Source organism: Siphateles boraxobius, unplaced genomic scaffold (genome assembly GCF_051911475.1).
Source record: "Siphateles boraxobius isolate OS27281-9 unplaced genomic scaffold, OSU_SipBor_1 9, whole genome shotgun sequence".
Taxonomy (NCBI): domain Eukaryota; kingdom Metazoa; phylum Chordata; class Actinopteri; order Cypriniformes; family Leuciscidae; genus Siphateles; species Siphateles boraxobius.
The window spans coordinates 5,717,251-5,742,316 of record NW_027509219.1 but is presented as its reverse complement, the minus strand read 5'-3'; the positions used below and the strand labels follow the sequence as shown (position 1 = coordinate 5,742,316).

Below are 25,066 nucleotides of genomic sequence, written 5' to 3'. Positions count from 1 at the left end.
TGTGTCTGACAGTAGTTTGAGTGGAGTGGCAGTAGCAGTAGCTTGAGTTGAGAGATGCAAATGAAAATTTATGTTCATTAACGAAACCAGTAGCATCTGTTTTTAACTCATTTTTATAGCGGAACATCTTCCATAGTATTCGGATCATGTTAACCGCAGTTAAAACCATGCATTGCACCTCACAACCATGATAAAATAGTAACTTTTTGTTGGTTTGGTATTTTGTTATGAATACAAATGCACAAATCTATAGTTTAGTAACCAAAAAATACTGCAATTATATTCCCTTACTTTTACTTATTCCATTACTCCTTTACCCTTAATAAATTGAATGTGTACATTAATAATAGAATGAAATTAAATATGAATATCCCACATTTCTGCCACAATCCCATGGTTTCAGTTAGTGTTACTGCATTGAATCATTTGTAAATGTTGGCGACTTGTAGATTGAAAAGCATTCTAACTGTATCGTATTCTGTTTTCCACATCAGTGTTGTTGAGAATGTCAGCGCTGTTTCATCTGGCATTTAATTTGTGGTTTGTGTGGGAGAACTCTGCACCGAACTCAAGCACTTCTCTCTGGATCTCACAGCTCTGTTTAGTGGTCGCTGACCGATTCAAAGCTCACATTGCCGAATGTTTTGAGCCAAGCTGATAAATGTTCCATGTGGCTCGCGGTTCAAACGAGCAGCTCTGTTTTGTCCAGCTTCTGGCACTTTTGCCATTTAATGAATCATTGTGACTCATGAGCTTAGACTGTCCCGAATTTCCCTCTCCTGCCTATCCCAAAAGCATACAGGGTCGTTAGTTTCATGTAATACATGACGTTCTAGAGTCTTTCAAAAATTGGTACTGATAAAAATTCACTGTGGATTTTGTTTAACCATTAGATTAGCTTTGTGTCCAGCCCCAATGGACTTGTTGTAAGGTCCATACAGTTAGTGTCGTGTGACAAATAGATGGCGAGCATAGGCTAAATGGAATAAGTAATTAGATTAAGTAGCTAGCAACTTGATCTTCATAGAGAACAACATTGCGTTTTCTGCAGCATTGGCAGGATTCATTAAGTATGCCTCTATGGTCTGTGCAGGAATATTGTGAGTTGGTCTTCGCAAATTGGGACAGGGCAAATAAATAACTTTAAAAAAACATTGCACTGGCTAGTCATGTTGCCGAGTCACATTGCCCTTGATTGACGTCTCAGGGGAATATCTCATTTTAATTTGATTTATCATTTGCGTTGTCATTTTGAGCATTTGATTTGCGATTTGAAATGTTGGTTTGAGTATTTGATATTATTGTTTGAGTTAAATAATTGATTTATCATTTGTACATTGGGTAACACTTTAAAATAAGGTTTCATTTGTTAACATTAATTAACTACTTTAGTTTACCTGAATTAAGAATTAACAATACTTCTACGGCATTTATTAATCTTAGTTCATGTGAATTTCAACATTTAGTTGCCATTTTTATAATTTATTATTTTATTTATTTATTAATTTTGTTAGGAAACATCCATACCTAAAATATTTCTTTAACTTCAAATCAACCTCATGAAGAGTAGCCTACTTGATTTTGGAGTTTCTTTAGCAGTCAAGTTTTGTTTGTACCTATTCTGTCGTCTATTTCTCTTTGTGTCTGTCTCTAATTTTAATCAGATTTTTGTTTTTGTTTTTCAGTTCCTTTTTCAGCAGATGGGGATGGTTGTATGCTTTGTCAAGATCCACATCCGGCCGTACATGGACGATATCTTCACACTAATCCGGGTGAGAGATTCATTCACACATTTTCCCACTGAAACAAAATATTAGGCCTCAAAAATGTGCACTTAATTAGGGATGCACTGTTCAGTCTCGGTATAGGGCCCGATACTGTGCTCATGTACTTGTACTCGTACTCCATAAAATGCTCCAATACTAAAAACCGATACCACACAGTATGTGCAGAGTACAGTGTTGTGTCCAGACAAAGAAAGACAGACAGACAACAGAACAAACCGAGATGAGAGAGAGAGAGAGAGAGAGAGAGAGAGAGAGAGAGAGAGAGACTTCTGTTGCATACGCTTGATTGCTGATCACAAGCTCACTCAGCACACGTGTCAGTTGGTTTAAAACTAAATTGGACATGTAAAGTAAAAACTGTTATGTGATTTTTGTATAACGTTATTACAAGAAAATATGTGCTGTATGAAATATGATAGAATGAACAGTGAACTGAACGGTTTAACAGAAACACATTTTAGAGCGTATTGTACAGTCTCCCGGTGGCCAGAAATGACAGAGCTACTGCAACACCACAGATATGGCCCGCAAGTGATGAACAGTTGAGCATCTTTCTCTAGCAAGCAGACACGCAAACTGTTGCAAATGAAATTCCATGTTCTGCTTCACATCCTGAAAGCCCTTCACAGAATCATTTTCTATTTTTTATAATGTTCCCTGAATGCCACTTATAATGTTATCAAGATTTTTACATAAAAGAAATCCTAATTTAGAAGAAACAAGCTATTTTCTATCCTGTTTTCGAGCCACTCTTTCGAACACTCCGTTTTGATAGGCATGTGCTTTCAAAACTTGGAATTAAATGAATTAAAATAATTTTCAACGTCCCTGCCATTACAGGTGGAATTCTTTTGAAAACTTCTGAATTTGAAAAATATCTTGTTACATAGTTAAAAAATTTGCCAACAAAGTGAACATTGACATGAGCAAATTGGTGGGCGGGGTTAAAGAGGAAATGATGTAAAAGTAGGCGTTTATCTTCTTCTGCAGAGTAGTGTTGTTCTTGGCGGCCTGTTTTAATTTTAGTCTTAGTCTTTGTGTCAAGCTGTCATTTTAGTTTTTTATTAGTTTTAGTCACGTTCATACTCATTTTAGTCTTGTCAAGTTTCATTTGACTAAAAGTCTGAGCATTTTAGTCTTATTTTAGTCAGAATTTAGTCGACGAAAACTGATGACATTTAGTCTAAAATAAAGTCGTTTTCTGAGCTAGGTTTCATTAAAAGCTGTGTTTGGACTAACAAGAAAGTTTAGAGTTCTGTAACCTACAGGATATTTTTATAGTACAATGGCCTCTTAAAGGATTAGTTCACTTTTTAAAAAACTTTTGCTGATAATTTACTCACCCCCATGACATCCAAGTTGTCCATGTCTTTCTTTCTTCATTCGAAAAGAAATTAAGGTTTTTGAATGAAACATTCTAGGATTTTATAGATTTCTATAGATTTTTCTCCATATAATGGACTTCATGGGGTACCAAACGGTCCAAGGTCCAAATGACAGTTTCAGTGCAGCTTCAAATGGCTTTAAACGACACCAGACGATGCATAAGGGTCTTATCTTGCAAAACGATCGGTCATTTCAAAAATAAATAAAAAAGTTTAAGTTTTATAAGCACAAATACTCTCCTGTTCGAACACGTTCATCAAAATGAACAAATCTTTTTTCGAGTCATTTCGTTCATTCAACGTACGAAATGACACAATGTGTCTATTTTGGAAATGAATCACTTGATTTCTTTCTTTTTAATGAACCGGTCTAACTGATTGGAGGCAGAATCAAAGCAGTCTGAATCATGGACTGGATTAGTTGGACAACTAAATCGACTTGCTTCCCAAAATGCAATTAATCAAGAATCAGTGGTGTGAATACTGTCTAGACTATACAGACTGTATCTAGTTATACAGTTTTGGAGTTTTATTTGTTTGTATAAATAGTATTTTATTATTAAAAAACCACAACATATTTCATAACATAACATAAAACTTCTTTGAGATGTTGGCCCCCACAGCAAAAACAAACTCATGTAGGGAACACTGGGATATGGTGTTTTCTCTTCTACAGGAATACTGGACTCCAAACAATCCCATGCAGAACACCATTATTTTGCTGATTGAGCAGATAGTGGTGGCTCTAGGTGGAGAATTCAAACTCTACCTGCCACAACTCATCCCGCATATGCTGCGAGTCTTCATGCACGACAACAGCCCTGGGCGTAGTGTCACCATTAAGGTAAATGCATACACTGATATGAGTGTTAAAGTAGCAATGCTTCTTACTAGGTTTGGGAAATAATTGATTCACCAATGCATCAAAAATGTTCTAGATTGATACACATAGTATTGTTACAACTGCATATAAGCCTACATGTTTTTTTGTTTTTTTTTACATATTTTATATCAACATTATTTGTGTAACTTTATGTGAAGTTCTGTTCTGTTTTCCATCAACATCATTAATATTTATGCTCAATTTTCTTAAATCAGGGTTTAAGTTTCATCGGAGCAATTGAGTTTTGTCATATAGCAAAGTGGTGCACACAGTCACAATTTCAGAGATGACTTTCTATTTTCTTTTAAAAATCAGTGTCCTTTTCGAATAGGAACTTTACCGCTGCTTCATGCGTTGACACTATGGGAACACTTCTGTGTGAACCAGTGTCTGAAGCAAGTGTATACATGATGCTAGTCAATTGGCTGAGTGTATGGCGTGATGACATGGCACAGCGTGTCAACGAAAGCCATAAATAGATGGCTGAAATGCACATCATCAGCTTTTTTGTCTTCAGGAGCCACATGTCTGTTCAGCGTGTGTTTGAGAATATGATTGTAGAGTGTGTGTGTTTGGACTAAGAATAGGAGTTAGTCTGTAAAATGTCAGGAAATCAATTTAGGAGATGTGTGACGCCGTGCCCCCGCTTCAGTCACATTCTTCGCCTCTAGGAGTTAAGACTCCACTAGAATGTCTCAGGTTACATATTGTCCTTCAGACAATTAAAATCTGATGATGTGCATTTCATGTAATTTGCGTCATACAGTTATATGGTCTTGGGAGTCGGGAGTTTATCACTCTTGAGCATCTACTAGGGGTGCAACGGATCGCAGTTGATCTGTGATCCGTACTGACCAGGCCCTACCGTTGGGCACGCATGTGATTTGCGGATAAACTGCTAAGTTTAACCATCATGGAGTGTAAGTTTGAGTTTATCGTTTGGACGTGTTTTGTCTTGGCAATTTACAGATTGAAACAATTTTTAATGCTGAAGAAGAGGCGCACAGAGAAACACACACTTGAGAGAGGGATAGAGAGAGAGGTGCGTTTCAGACAGCGCTCGAACACCAAATTGATTCCTCTTCTGCGTTTACTTGTACTTGAATGGACACATGCGCACAAAATTATGTCAAAATACCCGTCTTGGCAAGTATTCTCTCGGTTATGTCATAAATGAACAGTTGAGAAAGAAACCGGATGTTTGTCATTTTATTCGGTAACTTCTACAGTGAGCAAATTGAACAAAGGCCTAATTATTAATTTATTAATTATTAATTTAATTAATTGAATACTACTGTTAGACTTTGTAACTTTGTTATTTAGTATTATTATCTGCTTGTAATTTGTCCATTGCAAGCAGTAATTTGCTCTTATTTTGTTCTTATTTTATTACTGACTTGTCTTTAATAATATTTGAACTTTATCAGTTAGGCTAGTAGTTTTTTGCTGTGGTATCAAAGTATTCAAGTGAGCTTTAAGTAATAAAAGAAAAGCAAAATTAAATTTTGCAGCCCACCTCCCCACACACACAAAAAAACAAAAATTTGTTCTGTGAGTCCCCTACGCCTGTCAATCAGAAGTCAAACAGTGTTGCCATTTTAGACAGAGAGTAAAACTAAAGCACTTCTCCTCACTCAGGCAGATGAAGAAAACAGTGCAGCGTTTAAAGATCATTTCTGTTGATTGATATAACAGAGTTTACTTGTATTTTAGTTCTGATGTGTGACTGTGAAATGGTATTTTAACAGTAAAAAGACGGAATGCTGCTGCTTGTCTAAACACATTTATGGATTTACCTAAAAGGTCAATATGGATATCGCATGGTACTTTATGGTAATTTAATGTGTGTAAGCACTCTACGTCTGCTGTCTGTGCCACCTGTTTCACATTATTTCAATATGTGTTGAGTTCACCTTTGGGTGTCAGATGATCTCATCTAAACCTCGTGATCTAAACCTTGCACTCCTCTGACGACCAACAAACCTTCCCCTCTGTCTGTATGTAGGTAATCTGATAACCTGTATTTCAGAACAGTTTAGGAGGCATCCTTTTTGTATTCAAAGACTATTGAATATCCACAGACTAAATGGTATATTTAAAAAAAAATATTATAGTATTTTTCTTTGTTATTTATAATATCTTTCTAATATACCATTGTCATTCTGTACATTAGCGTTTATCTCATGTAAAGAAGTCTTGGAATATCTAATAAATATTTTTACTCAATGAACATTGCAAACTTCTGCTAATCTAGCTGTTAGATTCTCTGAAGTGTGCATATTGTACAAAAGTATGTGTAATCTGTGCGTGACAGTCCATCTTTGTGAATTCAGTGGGGTCAGGAGAGGTCTGACAAAACTTTAAAACCTTGATTTCAAACTATGTTGCCCTATATCGAATTTGCCTTTGTCATCATACTCATTCACTGTGTACTGTTTGTAAGATTAGTGTTTTTTTTCTCTACGGAAAATATGATTACAATCTACTTTTTAAAATTCATGTTTTTAACAGTTCTTTTATTTAAAAAATATATATATTAAAATTACAAAATCAAGAATTTGCTGTCTAAAGAAGTTGAAATTACATTTTTATATTGTTTCATTTACAAATTATTTAATTCTGATTGATTAAATGTTATTTACAATAAATATAAATATCATTGCAGCATGGGTTATTTACTCTTATAATTAAATAGTAAATTTATATCGGCCTTCTTCCACTCTAAGAGTTTGGAATGTCAAGATCTCAGTATCTACACCAGAAACTGTATATTGTTTGACCACTATCACAGATGAATTTGATTATAGATTAAGTGTAATGTAACTAGCAGATTTACAGTACTAGAAAATAATTTTATACTAAAATGATTATGCAGACAATGCTTCAGACTCATGTATTCCAGATATGTAATATAAATAAATAAATAGATACATGCATACACATTCATACATACATATAATCCACCTTCACATTTAAAAAAAGTAAGTGAATACCAGAGCTTCCCAGAGCTCCTTCATCATTAGAGATCATCTCCGTCAGTCTTCAGCTCCTGACAGATGTGTGTAGCTCCAGGCCAAAGCCACAAATCCCAAAAAAAAGTAATTCAGTAATTCCTACATCCACATGAGTCTTCTCTTTGCACGCCTTTAGAGCCCATAACCACCGTCCGTCTGCATCACTGGGAGCAGTGAGGTCACCCTAAAGGAGCTCTTAAACTGCCTAACATTTGTTATGGGCCGATTAAGAAAACAAAAGCTCAGTCATTCATGTGAGCTGCGCTGGCAAAATTTTGACCTTGTGAGGGGCTATATTTTGATTTAAAAAAAGGGTTTATTCTAAAGATGGCCTCCTTATAGCCATTTCTCTTTTTGAATCTTTCAAATCTTTTACCTGTTTGCTGTTTTGTTTTAGTGACTGCTGTTGGAAAAGTATCCTCAAGTCACATTTCATATCAATATGGAAAACTTATTACATATTTTTTTGTAAATTAAGTCTGTTTTTAAGTACTGGTTTGTAGCGTCCAGTCACAAAATGAAGTAAGCTTGTTAGAAGTTGTGTGACGTAGAACTGACCTTCCACTAAACCTTACTCAGTGTAGTTACTGTTTCTAATGCTGTTAAGCTTTCCTATTAGCACATGTTCGCTCTGTTGTGTACCTCAATTGTGGAAAAAAGATAAAGACATTTGTGATTAGTGGTTCGCTATAGGGTCAAAACAAATGCTTTAATGTGTTCATTGCGATGTAGATGGCTCCTAATAATTGTGATCATTTTTAAAACAAATTTCTATAATGGATTTCTATATCATGGTTTACTGTGTGCCAAGTGCTCTGATGTATTTAACAATTTTTTCCAGAGATGTACTGTTTTTCTTGATGCACCAGTTTCACAGTTTTCAGGAAGTTTTCTTCCTTCTGTGTCCTAGCTGCTCATGGCCATCCAGCTGTTTGGAGCTAACCTGGATGACTACCTCCACCTACTGCTGCCTCCCGTAGTTAAACTGTTCGATGCCCCCGATGTCCCCCTGCAGGCCCGCAAGTCAGTATGATAATCTTCTGCTCTGTTCAAGCTCCATAAGAACTTTTCTTATTACTTTTCTTTTTAAACAAGTGTTATTCACACCTGTGAAGTAGTGAAAGTAGTGTTGCTACAGTAGTTGGCATGAAATGTGGAAAACATTTATTTTATTTTTTTATTTTATTTGCTGTACTATCTATTAAAGTATCAACAAGTCTCAACTTCAGGTCAACACGAACCGCCATTTGCAACCCATGTTATTAAGGTGATATGAAATGTTTGCAAGTAAAACAGAATATTTTAATTCCAAAAATGTAGGGCGACTAGGCTTGATTTTAATTATTAGGGAATTGGTGGGTTGGTAAAAAAAAAAAAAAAAAAAAAAGGCTGTTTCTTACCAGATTGGAGCCACACCTGAATTAAATAGTTAATTAAATAATAATTAAGAAATGCCTACATAGTCATTTTGGTCTGTGTACATTAGCAGACAAAAAGGAAATTTGTTTCAGGGATTTTTTTTGTTTGAATAATGTGCACTGATAAACAATGAGACCAAGAACATATATTAAAGTAAATGTGTTTAATTTTGATTTCATGTTGACATAAATGTGGGCATAGGTCATTTGAAGTAGTGAGAGTGTTTTTGCAGCAGTGGTAAGGACGAATGTGAATCAGGTAACCCCAGAGTCTATTCATACAGGATCACATTAACAAAGTGGCTTTGGCCAGCTTTTACTCTGCTATTACTCTCAGTGAAACGTTTTTTTTACAGACAAGAATCTGTATTGTTTTACTGAATAAGTACTGGGCAGAGTTTTGAAGAGAAAGGTAGACGGATCTTTTTTTATTAATGTTCTTGATTTTGTTGGCTGCACCACAGTGCGGGTATGTTTTCTATATTTTTATATTTGGAAACTCGGTTTTAAAACCTCAAACAATTAACTAGATTGTGTCTCCTTTACTGATACAAATATATTTTTTAAAAGCTATTCTGATGCCAATGGCAATATAGAGAGCAGGGTGGCCAAATGAAAATATATGTAATATAATTTAAAAAAGCAAATATGTGCACATTTGCTGCAATAGTGCTCTTCGGTACTTTTTTACGGAAATATTTAACTTTTTTTTTCTTTCTTCTTCATCAAATTTTGAACACAACGTGTTTAGATTTATGGCTTTGATTTTCTCACAGTTTTAGAGAAAAACATGTTTTTGAAAATATATATTATATATAAAATTTAAATTAGTATTTTTGCACATTTTCATAACAATAAATGTAAAATTCTGTAACTTTTGTTAAGTTCACTTTTAAAAACTTTTTTCACTTCAGCAATAATCTGCCAAGTGTCGTCTTTGAAAAGAGATAAGTCTTGAAAAAACTTAAGTCTGTACTCTAAAGCATTCAAGATTTACGACAGTTTAAGTTGGAAATTTAATTTTCAGGTCTATACTAAAAAAGAGAATAAATGAATTATAAATATATAAATATAATTTAATACCATAAAAATAAAAAATAAAAAATATTATAGGACAAAAATATAGAACATTCATGCACGAAGTGCTGAAAACCTATTGTAATTGCTATTTGAAAAAAAAAAATCCCCTAAAACGCATCGTGCAGCCCAAACCGTAAGGCCTAGAGACTTGAAACTCGACCAGATGGTAGGCCACACTTTTGGGGAGAACCTATCAGAGTATGACCCCGATTGGCCCATAGGTGGCGCTACAGCAACCAAAAGTACTAAATTGCTCATAACTCATCGACCTAGCATCATTGGTCCTAGCCTCAAGCTTTTTACACCGCTATGATCCTTGGCTCAAGACGGACACAATGTATATCTCCAATTTCGATTTAGGCAAGAAAAATTTTACGCTATGTCGAATTTTGTCCAAAATCTACTTTTGCGAACTAGTGCCTGGTTTTTCGCCTGATCGGAACCAAACCAGTCTAGGCCTATTCTCTGGACTCTCTAGATCAATAATTATCGGAAAAAAGTTGAAATTTTGCATTTGGGTGGCTGTAGCAGGGTCATTTAGAAAAGGGGCGGGGCAAAATACAGTCAAAAGCCTATAAATCCTAAACGAAAAGTCAAAACTTCACAAACATTGATGAGCATATGTGTCATAACATGGCGAAGAAGCATGCAAACTTTCATGGATATCGGACAATAGGTGGCACTATAACTGTCAAAAAGGTCTCATTATTATTAGGTGTTCAAGCATGAAGTGCTGAAAACCTATTGTAATTGCTATTTGAAAAAAAAAAAACTCCCCTAAAACGCATTATGCAGCCCAAACCCTAAGGCCTAGAGACTTGAAACTCGGTCAGATGGTAGGCCACACTTTTGGGGAGAACCTATCAGAGTATGACCCCGATTGGCCCATAGGTGGCGCTAAAGCAACCAAAAGTACTAAATTGCTCATAACTCACCGACCGTTGAGTCAAACGAAAAGTCAAAACTTCACAAAAATTGATGAGCAAATGTGTCATAACATGGCGAAGAAGCATGCAAAGTTTCATGGAGATTGGACCATAGGTGGCGCTATAACTGTTAAAAAGCTTCAAAACCATGTATTTCCTATGGTAAATTGCCTGTATTAGCTGTAAATGGTCTTTTCCATCTACGATCATATAATGTTCATATCATAATGTTCAAAACCATCATAAATCATTCTAGAATGTGCTATATCATGGTAAATCATGCTAAAACATGGTCGATTCCATCTATGATGTCAGTGGTTAAATGCTTGCTACATAAAACTTAATGTCTTTTGATGCTTGTGTGGTTAAAAATCATAAATGCCTTAACTGCTTGAACACCGCTAAATGCTGCTTGCAGCTTTAATTATATTTGTATTTGTCCACTGGAAGCCTCAGTACCAAAACAAATTCCTTGTGTGTGCAAGCACACTTGGCAATAAAGCTCTTTCTGATTCTGATTCTGATTCTGAAAAAAAAATAATAATTTCGGCCATTTTTGACCAACATGCGAAGAGGGTTAAACTCTTATTTTTGTCATTTGACTTTAAAAAAAATGTTTTTTTTTATAAAAATGTCTGATATCTATGAACAAAATTGTTGGTAAATTTTGAAACCAACATTTGGTGGAATGTTCACTTTTGTAAATCAGCCAAGACAACTTGGTTTCTGCTACCAATATTTTTAAAATGTCTAAATACTGGCCGATATATCAGTCTATTACTTGTTATTTTACAATATATTAAGAAAATGTGACAAAATGGCAATACATGTTTTAATGAACATTTGGTTGATTTATTTTTGGTGTTTAGGGTTGCCTTGGAGACTTTAGATCGCCTGACTGAGTCTTTAGACTTCACAGATTATGCTTCCAGGATTATTCACCCCATTGTGCGCGCACTCGACGTTACTCCGGAGCTGCGGAGCACCTCCATGGACACGCTGTCCTCACTAGTCTTTCAGCTTGGCAAAAAGGTACAATCTTAAAGCCTGGTTCAAGTCTGGGGACTGGATCTGTAATGCTGTCCTCATCTTTTGGAAATAAACTATTAAACCTTTTTTTGCCATAATTCCCATAGTTATATGTCAGTAACTGATGTTCTGAAGTACCCTTCTAATTATTCCCTAGTGTCTCGATAATGCACAAAGACGTTTCCAATCAGAGAGAGGGATGAGGTCATTGCTTTAACCATTCCTCTTAAAACCCTCTTAAAATTACCAGTCAACATGTGGCCACCATGAACACCAGACACAGGTTCTGATTCCTTTGATCACTGCTGGCCACAATCCTCAGTTTCCTGTGTTAGAGGAACAACACTTTATTTGTGTACTTCCTAGTTGATGGGGTTTAGTCACATGTATACACATGTGCACTCATTCACTCCCAATACTCTAAAGCTTTTTAGGCAAAATAAATCCAGTATGCTTTTCCTCCTCTTCATGTGAGAAGTACTGCTACCAAGTTGTTTCAAAAATAAAAAGAAGTAACTATACAAATATTTCTACAATGCTAATACTTAATTCAGTACACATGTGGTACTTCTTTTTTTTCTTTGTTTTTACTTTTTTTTTACTGGCTGTTAACTTGTCTTGAATAATTACTTAAAAACATGAAGCAGTGTTTACTTAATTGAGAAATGCTTGAAGGCTTTGTAATTGTTTTAATTTCATTTGTTAATATTTATTTTAATATTGAACTTTTTAAATAAATTAGTATGTTTAATAGCATAATAGTTTTTTGCTGTGTTGACATGAATATTAGTATTAGTATGAAAAATATTATTTTCTGCATATTTCTTTCACAGTACCAGATCTTCATTCCTATGGTTAATAAAGTGATGTTGAAACATCGCATCAATCACCAGCGGTACGATGTACTCATCTGTCGAATTGTCAAGGTCAGCATCCTACCCTCTCCACATCTGTGGATATAATGTTTCTTTGCAAAAAAACATTAAAAAAATTCTACAGAAACTTGGTCCCTGATGACTATTCAGTCACGTTCTTGTTAGAAGAACTTGTCTGAAACAAACCAGCCCTTGTGTTCTGATGGAGAAGCCGGCCTCCCTTTCCTGAATTTGGCCCCCTGTGTGAACCACCACTCATTCTTTGCTAGTGAACCCATACTTCCTGTTCCAGCACGTGGCCTCTTGGCATCCATATCTAATCTTGTCTTGGCTTTGAGATGTATGGTTTTTCCTACTGGCATAGAATTACCAACACGTAATGCTGGAGTAAAAGAAAGGTTCTTGCCCCTCTTTCAAGAAGAAGTGTTTTATTGTAAGTGTAAGGAACAATTGAAGAAAGGCTGTTAAATTATTAGAAAATTATACACACCCGAGGTGGAAATAAAGTCAATTATTCAGCTTATACTATGCCTACCACACTTTAAAGCATTGTTCAGATGTTTTATTTCAAGACATTTGTTAGGTTTTTGTCCTTAAAACACTTTTGTGTGTTAGTCTAATTACTAATGCATCTCATTTCAAACCTCCATTGCTAATTCCAAAACACAATTTTAGAGCTAGTAATGGAGGCTTAAACCATTAATATGCAGAATAATGCAGTTAATAGAGATAGAGGGAGAGATTAAGTTCGTGTGAATTACCTCAGTCTGTGCAGCTCTTAGCAGTGTTCGGCAGCAGCGTCTCTACTAATAGCCAAGCTGTAAGTCTTCATGTAGCTTTTCAGTTGAGAAACAATTTTTTTTTATAAAGTCCCAGGGGAGAGCTGACACGAATTGATAGTTTTTGTCATTATTGTCTTATTTGTTATATTTATTTGCTTTTATTGGGTTTTGGTTCTTTTTGCTGTTGTAGGCTGTAAAGACCTATGAAATAACTGAATTAATTTGGTGAAGTAAAATAGAACTCTAATGCGGTCAAGCCCTCCCTGGAACTACTTTACCCGTGTGTTTCCAGGAAAATAATCGCACACCTTAGAATGTTCGTCAGCCAATCAGATTCAAGCATTCAACAGCCCCGCAGTATAATTACAAATATATTTCTGCCTCCTTTTGCCAACAAAACCTAAATAGTTGGTGTCCCATTATTTTTTAAAGCATGAAGGCACAGATTTGATTATAGAGATGCTGATTTGATGCTATTAATTTGTTTGAAATGTTTGATGTCTAAAAGCAGTATACATGAAAATGTTTGTTTGCTGTCGAATATATTTTTATTTTTTACTTTTTTATTGAATGAATTTTTAAATGCATGTTTCTAGTAAATGATCAAACAAATCATTGGTCAGTAGACCTTTTGTTAAAAAAGGAACATTTGACTCTATATTTAGAGTTTCAAGACCTACATGTCCCTAATCTGTGAGAAGTTTTGGGCATTTAGGTTTTTAAAGCTGACACAAATGTAGATTTGTGTGTGTGTTTGATTTGTCTTTGCTGACCTGTGTGTCTCTTTCTCAGGGCTACACTTTGGCGGAAGAGGAAGAGGACCCTTTAATATTTCAGCATAGACAATTACGTGGTAATCAAAGCGACACTCTGGTTAGTAACCCGGTCGAATCAGGACCCATGAAGAAACTGCACGTCAGCACAACTGCTCTGCAGAAGGTTTGTAGAATGATGTGTTAACCATTAATGCCATTAATAGATTAGTTTTAATGTAGATATTGAAGCGGATATCAGATATTGAAGCAGATATCAGACATTCTGATCTCAATAAAATCAACTTGGCTTTACTGTTGAAAATCTGAATATAATATCTAGTTTATAATGTCATCATTCACAAAAAAAATTATTTTTTTAAAGATAATGGTATTGTTTGTGGTGTATTGGTTGAATGAGTGCTCATTTATCACATATTGAATTGATGGAATTGAATCACACTGTCTTTCATAAAATAAATTTGACTTAATCCTATTTCGTTCCTAAGTTTGTAAAGAATGGGAAACTGTTTTCACTAGGAGGAAATGAGTCCCCTTAAAGGCATGCCCAGTATATTCATTGAACTCCTTTTTTGTATTTTGTATGGTTTGAAACATAGCTACATTTGTCTTCAACACCACACTTGATCATCTTTTTCAGACAGAGATTTTTTATGTCTTTTGCACACTGTTGAAGGGATTGTCTGTTCTCTCTGATTCATGAACTCATCATAATCATTTACATGTGTTGCCTGAGTTGTCTTTCCACTATATTCTCCACTCCACCATTACCATCATGTGACACTGAAGACTGAGTATTGATGCTGAAATTTCAGCCTTGCCATCACAGATTTCCATTACACGAGAGTAAATGTTAAAACTTCATGCTGATTTGTACTCGGCTTTCGCCAAGATCAGCACCAACTAAGACATAGCTTTACAGTAACCTATGCTTCTCCATCCATTTACGCTTCTTTCGATATGGTGATGTAAATCTCCTTCTGTCTAGTGTTAACACGCGTCAGCACACACAACGGCTGCAACCACAGTGCGGTCCCCCCATGACAACCGTCTGTATTGAGCAGAGTAGGGGACATCTCTAGGGTCTTCAAGTGGGCACCTTCCGTCCTCAGTGTTTCGTCGACTAGCCCACTACACCTCAAGAGGGCTCGACAGTGACTCTGGCGTCCCAGAGTCACCCCTCTCCGTCCCCCACTCAACTCAGCCCAGCTTACTGACCTCTACATCCCTCCTGCTGCTGAGACCTAACCACAATCTCACAATCTCTCCGCAACCCAACCATACGCGCCAACCCGTTTGACTAAGGCTGTCGAGCCCCACTGGTGCGTTAATATGCAGTTTCAGTGGCAACGGTTCCGTATGGCATACCACCTACCGCAAAACACAATATCTGCCCAACCACCCGTCATTCACGCAATATACACAGGAACGTAATGACTGTAAATACTATACAACCTATACAAATAAACCAACAGACTCTTCAAGTTTTCAAGAATTCTACGAAACCGTAGCATGGCGGCCTGTAGACAGCCAGCTAGAATCTTTCTGTTTCAACCACAGCCAGTTGCTGCTCCTTTCTGCTGCTGCAGATAAGTTCTTTACTGTGCGACGCAACTCTTGGCCTCCGAATCCGACGTCTCTGAGGTACCGGGTTGTAGAGTGTGCCACAAAACCTCGACAACCCACTTCCACTGGATAAACCTGAACTCTCCATCCTCGCTGTTCTGCTTCAGTGGCCAGATGAGCATACCGCAGTTTCTTCCTCTCATATGCCTCATCTACCGCATCCACCCATGGCACTGTTAACTCTATCAGTTGAACAATGCGTGCTGATCCAGACCACAAAACAATATCTGGTCGTAGGTTAGTGGTGGCAATCTCAGGTGGAAAAATAAGCCGTTGATCAAGATCAGCCAGAATCTTCCGGTCCTTAGCAGCTTCCAGTTGTCCTGGGCGAGAATTGGTGTTAGCACCTTTTCTTGGTGGTTGCTCGCCTGGGCGGGGGAATATTGTCTTCTGCGTGTAATGTTTTGCTAGAACAGGCAGCAACTTATTGGTCATACTACGCTTGCCTTCCAATGCTAAAGCCAAACATCGCAATACTTGGTCATGGCGCCAAGTAAACCGACCTTGGCTAAGAGCCACCTTACATCCTGTCAAAATGTGCCTTAATGAGGAAGGTGATGAACACAAAGGACAAGAGGGATCCTCTCCTACCCAGAGGTTTAGGTTCTGCGGTGATGGGAGAACATCATATGTTGACCTAATAAGGAAACTGATCCTACTCTCTTCCATTGACCAAAGGTCTTGCCATCCCATTTTGCGTTGTTCCACACTCTCCCATCTCATCCACTCTCCCTGCTTGGCCTGGGAAATGGCTTTTATACATCTCATCCTCTCCTCCTGCTTTCGCACCTCGTTGACTACCAGCTTCCTCCTTTGAGCTGGCCTGCCTTGTGCCATTTAGGAGGAGCTAAACTGAGCCCAAAACTCCCTCTTCCATGCTGTACCTGTCCCACGATATCCCCAATTTGAAGGTCAGCCTTTGCCTCTACTACAGATTTCTTTGCTGACCACTTTCTACCAGTTTTTACCACAGGGGCTGCCTCCCTTACACATTTGTCGCGTGACTCTGCTAAAGTCATTTCCATTCTGACCTTGGCACACTTAAACCACTAAGTGAACTCCCAACCATTTCCTGATGTATGAACTTATTAACGCTTCCAGCTTATCCACTGTTGTCAAAGAAACCTCGTACACAGTCAGTGGCCGCAGCAACCTTGGCAGTAGACCAAACTGAAAGCACCAGAGTTTTAGTTTGCCTGGTAGAGCACAGCTGTTTATGCTCTTCAACCCTTCCACAGGCTTGTCGTCTAACTTCTCCCACTCGAACTGTGTCCATTAGATCCCCATCGTACCATCTCCCAAGACTCTTCACTGGCTTCTCAGAATTGAGATGGTATTGCCTCACCATTAATGAAGAATGTTTTATCTACCACCTTTCCTTTAAAGCTATAGTATACAATGTTAAAAATCGGTTGAGAAAGCCTGAGACATTACGGAAGTTTTAAAAAACTCATCCCGCCCCTCCACACACACACCCCTCCCCTCTGTGCTACCTGATCCCTCCCACCAGGAAACGAATTGAACAACGTCACTCAGTCAAGCTGTGATCACCGGTAGTAAACATCGGACACACATCATATGTAAAATTGTTCACGTCAACGCAAGATTAGCAACACATGAAATGTTCTAAACTCCCCACCACCATTAGTATAATACTACTAGTATAGCTAAGGTTTTGAGTAATTTTTATTGCAGTACACAGCGCACCTTGTTCAAATTTCGATCGGCTCGAACAGAAATCCATTAGGCCTACTGAAATATATTCAAGGACTTCAAGAAATATAATTACTTTGACCCGTGATAGGCGATGCTAAACGGCTAACATTCCAATGCCGACCGGCAGCAGGAGCAAGTTGTCAAACTGATAAAATTCTATTTATGTAACACGTCACACCATAAAAGTATAAATAAATGTTTACCTGCTCAACAAAAAGTCAGCCGTGTCCGTGTCGGTCTTCAGTCCCAGATCTTCCTGAAGCTTCCTCCAACGGTCAATGGTGGACCCTATATTTATCCTACCCAAAGTTCGGCGTGCTTCACATTTTTTTTTTATCTCTGCTCGTTCCTCTAATGACTTTCTCTTTCGTCCTAACTTTACTGTAGGGGCAAGCAGGGGACGCTTGCTGCTGTCTTTTTTTTTATCCATTGCTGATATGCTACTTAGCTAGCTACCATAGACTGTCAGCTGCTTACGCGTGCAATTTCATGTCGCAGGAGGGGGGCGGGGGCGGGTGCGGTGGAGACGCGAGCGCCAGGCGGAGTTTCAAGTGGAGCTGGTAATTGGATGAAAGCAGTTGACCAATGTAAGCTGTCCGGCCGGACAGCTTACATTGGTCAACTTCTCTGCGGCTGTACAGCCAATAGAGTGAATGGATTTTTTTCATTCTTTTTTCTATTCATATTGTTAGGATTGTACTATATAACCATAACCAGCATCTAAACGAGGATATTAATAATGAACAATCTTTGAAATCGTATACCATAGCTTTAACTAAGCACATGTTCCCTTAACTCTTCGGAGTCGCCGATCACCCCGGCGTGATCAAGTTACAGGACCAGTTTAAGACGTCGAAGCATTAAAACAAAGTCACGTTGAGCGCTGCCGTCCACTTCTGTCGAAAGTGCTGGCTTGAAATTTTATTTTACTTTTTGTTTTGTGTTGATAGACCAAGTAAAAACGGAGATATGATCATTTAAAATTTATATAAAAAAATACTGACGCGTTCGTAAAAGAATGCCAGGTGTAATGCGACAGGCGTTGCATTTATTCGAATAACTTCGTCGGTTTTTGTCATAAAACAAAATGGAGAAAAATGTGTGAATCTGCTGACTCTGCTCTTCAGGCTGCACATTTTAGGTAAAGGAGGAGGAGCCAACTGAGCAAAGAAGCGAAATTGAAAGGCAGAGGATTTACGGAGTTGACAAAGAGAGACATATATACGTTATATATATAGAGAGAGATTATTGCTAGTTTTTGGAAGAGTTGGAGTAGATTTTGAGAGTAGTTTAGGAGTAGTGTAGATAGTTTAGGTAGTTTAGGAGTAGATTTAGATAAACTGTTTTGAGGAGTGGCACAGATAAAAAATAAAAATAAAAAAAACACCTGATATTTGTTGTAAATAGTTGTATCTATAGTTTGATTTTGTGTTCATTTACCCTTTGTATGGTATATTTGCACTATTGAGGAACCCCTCTTACTCAAGGAATGAAAGCCCTGTAATTGAGCCATCTGTGTAATTGTACATGAAGTGTTTTGTAGAGTTTCTAAGCAAAAAAGAAAAGAAAAAACGCCTATTGCCACACCTGCTTTTTGCTGCATATAGTTTAATTTTATCTCAATTTTACATTTTTTTATGTTGTATTTGCACTATTTGTGAACCCTCATACTCTGGGAATGCAAGGCCTTAAATATAGCTCTCTGTATAATTGTGTGCACAACATTTTTTTTAAAGTGCCTGAGCTAAAAAAAAAAAAAAAAGCCTATGGCTACACCCGCTTTTTTTTTGTAAATCATATTTTTTTTGTATATAGCTTGATTATATCTTAATTGTGCCTGTATATGTTGAATTTTCCAACTTGTGTTTACATTTTAAACCTTTTAAAATGATTCATTGAGCATGTTTGTGTTTTTTGTAGTAGAAAAGCTATAATTTTTCTATCCGGATTTTGTGTTTTTTGTGTGATCTTGGGTCCAGTATGTTGATACAGTACATCAAAGTGAAAAACTAATTGACTGATCATATAGGTGATGTTTTGCTGAAAAAAATATACCAATCATTGGTATGGTAAACATTTGTTTATGTTGCAAAATAAAAAAAGTACTCAAAAACGGCCAAAATAGCCCAAGACTCAGAGGGGTTAAAGGCATGCCCAGTATATTCATTGAACTCCTTTTTTGTATTTTGTATGGTTTGAAACATAACTACATCTGTCTTCAACACCACACTTGATCATCTTTTTCAGACAGAGATTTTTGATGTGTCTTTCGGGGCACACTGTTGAAGGGATTGTCTGTTCTCTCTGATTCATGAACTCATCATAGTCATTTACATGTGTTGCCTGAGTTGTCTTTCCACTATCTTCACTCCACCATTACCTTCATTACCATCATGTGACATTGAAGACTGAGTAATGATGCTGAAATTTCAGCCTTGCCATCACAGGAATAAATTGCATTGTAAAATATATTCAAATAGAAAAGTTATTTTAAATTGTAAAAATATTTCACAATAGTACTGCTTTAGCTGTATTTTGTATCAAATAAATGCCTTGGTAAGCACACACACACACACACACACACACACACACACACGCACACGCACGCACGCACGCACGCACGCACACACACACACACACACACACACACACACATATATAATAGTGTGTGTGTGTGTGTGTGTGTGTAAATGAGTGAGTTCTGTGTATTTTAAATCTTAATTATGTACAATTACCTTTAAGACATGCTAACATTAAACTATTGTAATCAATTGTGAGTCAAATCTCCCCTGCGCTTTATTTGAACAGCCCCATTTTGTGTTGAAGTTGAAGTCTATATAGAGCATTACAAATCAGTCACATATGCAGTTCCAGAAGGCAGCTCTCTATGTAGTAGGCTTTGAGGCAGATAGCTACAACAGAGCTCTCATGGTTCTTTTATCTGTCCTGTTTCTGCTATGTGCAGGCTTGGGGTGCAGCCAGAAAGGTGTCCAAAGATGACTGGCTGGAGTGGTTGAGACGTCTCAGTGTGGTCTTGCTAAAAGAATCATCCTCACCTGCCCTGCGCTCCTGCTGGTCTCTGGCACAGACATATATACCACTCGCCAGGTAAACCTTCCCTCCTCTGTCTCTGTTCTTCTGTTAAAGTAACATTTCAGAAACCCATTATTTTTGTAGAATTTTTCTGTGATTGGCAACATTTTTAGTAGCGTTAATTCTGGGAGTACGGTGTCTTTCAGCAAGAACCGCTAACTTTGACAGGAATGGGCTGTTTGGGACAGTTAAATCTGTAATGATACCTGCAGTGATAGGTTAACAATGTGACAACAGAGTGCCATCTCATTCAAATAACAGCACAACCATCTTTGCTATATGTTGTTTGGACAATACCACAGAAAAAAACTACGTAGACTATTGTATGGACATAACCCTTCACAATTACCAAAGCCTGTGTGTACATTTTCTCTAGGGATCTTTTTAATGCTGCATTCTTATCCTGCTGGTCAGAGCTGAGTGAAGACCAGCAGGATGAACTGATACGCAGTATTGAGCTTGCTCTGACTTCTCAGGATATTGCTGAGGTCACACAGACGCTGCTCAATCTTGCAGAATTCATGGAGCACAGCGATAAGGTCAGTAATGAAGTCTATTGTCTCTAAACATTTGACATCAGGCATAATGGCTAATCCACATCGTGCGTTTGGTCAAATAACTAACCCTACGAGCCAAGAGAATAAAGACTTTTTAAAACATCTGAAAATAAGGCATAAATACAGCATTTAAAGGGTTAGTTCACCCAAAAATGAAAATGATGTCATTAATGACTCACCCTCATGTCGCTCCAAGCCCGTAAGACCTCCGTTCATCTTCAGAACACAGTTTAAGATATTTTAGATTTAGTCCGAGAGCTTTCTGTCCCTCCATTGAAAATGTATGAATGGTATACTGTCCTTGTCCAGAAAGGAAATAGAGACATCATCAAAGTAGTCCATGTGACATCAGTGGGCTAGTTAGAATGTTTTGAAGCAACGGAAATACATTTTGGTCCAAAAATAACAAAAACTACAACTTTATTCAGCATTGTATTGTCTTCCGGTTCTGTTGGGAATCCGCGTTTACGAGTCCGCAGTGACGCTGATGACGTAAGACGCTGCTGACGTGTATCTGGTGCGTCCGTGTATTGGGGTTCAAATAAATATGGCTGGGCAAAAAAATGCAAGTCTTCCTCTGTGTGGAAATCCTTAGACATGTTTGCGAAGATTGTTTTGTTTACAGCGTGCATCTCCCTCAGACTGTAAACGAAGCTCGGGCGCACCAGACACACGTCAGCAGCGTCTTACGTCAGCAGTGTCACTGAACGCGGATCCACAACAGAACCGGAAGACAATGCTGAATAAAGTCCTAGTTTTTGTTATTTTTGGACCAAAATGTATTTCCGATGCTTCAAAACATTCTAACTAACCCACTGATGTCACATGGACTACTTTGATGTCTTTATTTCCTTTCTGGACAAGGACAGTATACCGTACATACATTTTCAATGGAGGGACAGAAAGCTCTCGGACTAAATCTAAAATATCTTAAACTGTGTCCTGAAGATGAACGGAGGTCTTACGGGCTTGGAGCGACATGAGGGTGAGTCATTAATGACATCATTTTCATTTTTTGGTGAACTAACCCTTTAAGTTTGGATACTTCGATCCTGAAAAGAACATGCATTCTCTTCATGCATTCAATATCATTTGCAAATGAAGGCTACTGCTTAAAGATTTTTCTTCATAGTGAAGAAGAAAAAAAAAACCTTAATAATACTAATTTAAAAAAAAACTAAATTTGAAACTAAATGCAAGATGTTTCTCAGGGTTCGTATAGTTATGAAAAACCTGGAAAAGTCATGGAATTTCAAAATAGCAATTTTCAGGCCTGGAAACGTTTTGACAAAATAAATAAAGCCAGAAAGTTTTGGAAAAGTCTTAGAAATTAGTTTCAAAATATTTATATAATAGAATATATGTTATAAGTGAAAATGTTGGTGAAACAAACTACAATAATGTTCATTCAATCCATCTAACTGCCGCGTGCCATTAGATTTTGTTTTGCAGCGTTAAGCATTATAACCAGCTGTTGAGCTGGTTTTCTGTTTCTGTTGAGCTTATGAATGTGAGGGCGAATCAGAAGCATTCAGATTAGTCATCGCTGAAACAATGAGTTTTGTTCGGTGAACGCTCTATCAGACTGAATTCTGACTGAAAGAAATCGTGAATCCTCCCATCATAAACAACAAAGTGCAGATTCGATGTAAGAGATTCATGCCGCAGTGTAGTCTGTAATATTAACAGGAATGTTTATGAGAGTGCTTAAACTCACGCTATACCCAAGTTATGGACAGCCTCACGGTCAGTCACATTCTCTGCTCCCTTTCTGTATACAGTTTATTCCAGTTAATATAGTTATTCAAGATTATGTGAAGTCTTTGTTTTCTAATATTCCAAAAGTTTGACTTTGGCACTGCCACCTTGTAAAGTTACTGTCAGGGTTATTGGACACTTTTATTTACTTATTTAACATTGTTGCATTCCATTGATTTATGTTAATTCACTGCTACATAATGGAGTTCTGATGGTCAGACATAGTATTTTATCGGTAACACTTTAAGGTAAGGCTACATGAATTATCATAAATTCATGCATGAATTCTGCATTCATTCATGCATTAATATCTCATGAATCATCAGGAACTAACACAAGTTCAACATTTTTCAATCATGACTTCATGGATGAACAACACCTTAATTAAAACATTAACTAAGATGAGCACATCATCATGAGTTATGATTTATTTTACATGATCATGATGTTTTCTTTGTTCACAGTTATGCCACCATTAATAGCATTGTTCATCAGTGTTTCAAAGGACTAGTCACCACTTTAGTTGAGGGGCCACACACATGATGAAGTCATTGATAGATAATGCTTAGTTAATGATGACTACTGTATTTGAATCTCAACAGAATTTGTGTGCTATGAGTTGCGATTGGTCTATCTTGGGGTCTGTCCAATACAGTAGTCATCATTAACTGAGCATTATCTACCAATGACTTCATCATGTGTGTGGCCCCTCAACTAAAGTGGTGACTAAGTCACTGACCTAGACAAAGAACAAAGAAAACATAATGATCATGTGTAATAAATCAAAATTCATGTTGATGTGCTCATCTTAGTTAATGTTTTAATTAAGGTGTTGTTCATCCATGAAATCATGAATGAAAAACGTTGAAATCGTGTTAGTTCCTGATGATTCATGAGATATTAATGCATGAATGAATGCAGAATTCATGCATGAATTTATACATGAATTCATGATAATTCATGTACCCTTACCGTAAAGTGTTACCATTTTATCTAACCGCCTTACTTGTGTGTCAGCGTTTATTTTGTGTTAAACCACATAGCTTGTCGTTAATAAGTTAAGATATGCTAGCTGTGATTTGAAATTTGAACATGGATTTTTTATTCTTATTTTGCATGTATACACAGACATTTCATGGAACTTTAGGTCATGAATATTTGCCTCAAAAGTTTATTGGTAGAAATGTGTACGAACCTTGATTTATGTATCCTATCCAGAAAGGTAATTCATGTTAATAAATATACATAATTTCTTTTTTACAGCACAATTAAGCCTGAAAGGAGCACTATAGTTTGTTCTTCTCCTGGGCACTTGGACGATTACATTTCTTTTCCATATTTAGAATGATCTCATTGTGTTGAAGTCTGAATGAATGGTACATTTGTTCAGTTTTATTCCAGCATTTTCAGGGCTAGATGCTCTGTTTTGGCCTGTTTAATATGCTATTCCATTCAGTTCTTCTCTTCTATATCTAAAATCTTTCTTTTCTGTATTTTGTCAGGGCCCACTTCCTTTGAGAGATGACAATGGGATTGTTTTGCTGGGGGAGAGAGCTGCTAAATGTCGGGCCTATGCAAAGGCCCTGCATTACAAGGAACTTGAGTTTCAAAAGGGCCCTTCACCGCTCATTTTAGAATCTCTGATCAGGTAGGAAACTTAAAGTATATCCCAATTTGTCCTCCAAAGAAGTAAGCTTCTCTGCTACATGTATAATTAATTTCCCAAATTGGCAAACATTATCTTTAGGTCCTCTGCTTGTTTGAAGAATGACTGTGTCAGACAGCACCTAAAAGCTCATACCATTGCTCTGTTATTTCAACATTATGAAAGTGCTTTTTTTGTGTCAGTTCAGGGTTCATGCGCTGCTTGAAAGTACTTTAATTTCTGATACATGGATTCAAGGACTGGAAAGTATGTGAAAACCAATGTAGTTCCTTGAAAGTGCTTAAATTAAAATTGAACTAAATTTGTTAGAGTAGCATTGGTGCTATTACAGAAATTGGCCTTTATGAGCTGCAAAGCCAGTACAAAACACCTCTTCTGCCTTTACTGCTCGAGCGGATGTAACGTTTGAGAAGTGTGGAGCTACTTGAGTGTGGAGCACTGGGGCGGCAGTGGCTCAGTGGTTCATGTAGGTTGTCTACAAACCGAATGGTTGGTGGTTCGATCCCCGGTTCCACCTGACCAAGTGTCGAGGTATCCATGAGCAAGACACCTAACCCCAGCTGCTCCCGACGAGCTGGATGGCGCCTTGCATGGCTGACACCGCCGTCGGTGTATGAGTGAGTGAGTGAATGGGTGAATGTGAGGCAAATATGTAAAGTGCTTTGGTGGCCATTGGGTCTGTGAAACCGCTATATAAA

General features: G+C 37.3%; 1 protein-coding gene across 1 annotated transcript in view; it reads left to right on the top strand.

Annotated features, from left to right (window-relative positions):
- The window catches only part of mtor (mechanistic target of rapamycin kinase), a 234,686-nt gene that overhangs the window by 69,758 nt on the left and 139,862 nt on the right, over positions 1 to 25,066 (top strand). Inside the window, exons 20-28 of the mRNA XM_077224547.1 lie at positions 1,686 to 1,772; positions 3,849 to 4,016; positions 7,980 to 8,092; positions 11,363 to 11,525; positions 12,356 to 12,448; positions 13,972 to 14,118; positions 20,260 to 20,402; positions 20,764 to 20,926; positions 24,205 to 24,350. Coding sequence (XP_077080662.1) covers positions 1,686 to 1,772; positions 3,849 to 4,016; positions 7,980 to 8,092; positions 11,363 to 11,525; positions 12,356 to 12,448; positions 13,972 to 14,118; positions 20,260 to 20,402; positions 20,764 to 20,926; positions 24,205 to 24,350 — 1,223 coding nt within the window. The remainder of the gene's footprint in view (positions 1 to 1,685; positions 1,773 to 3,848; positions 4,017 to 7,979; positions 8,093 to 11,362; positions 11,526 to 12,355; positions 12,449 to 13,971; positions 14,119 to 20,259; positions 20,403 to 20,763; positions 20,927 to 24,204; positions 24,351 to 25,066) is intronic.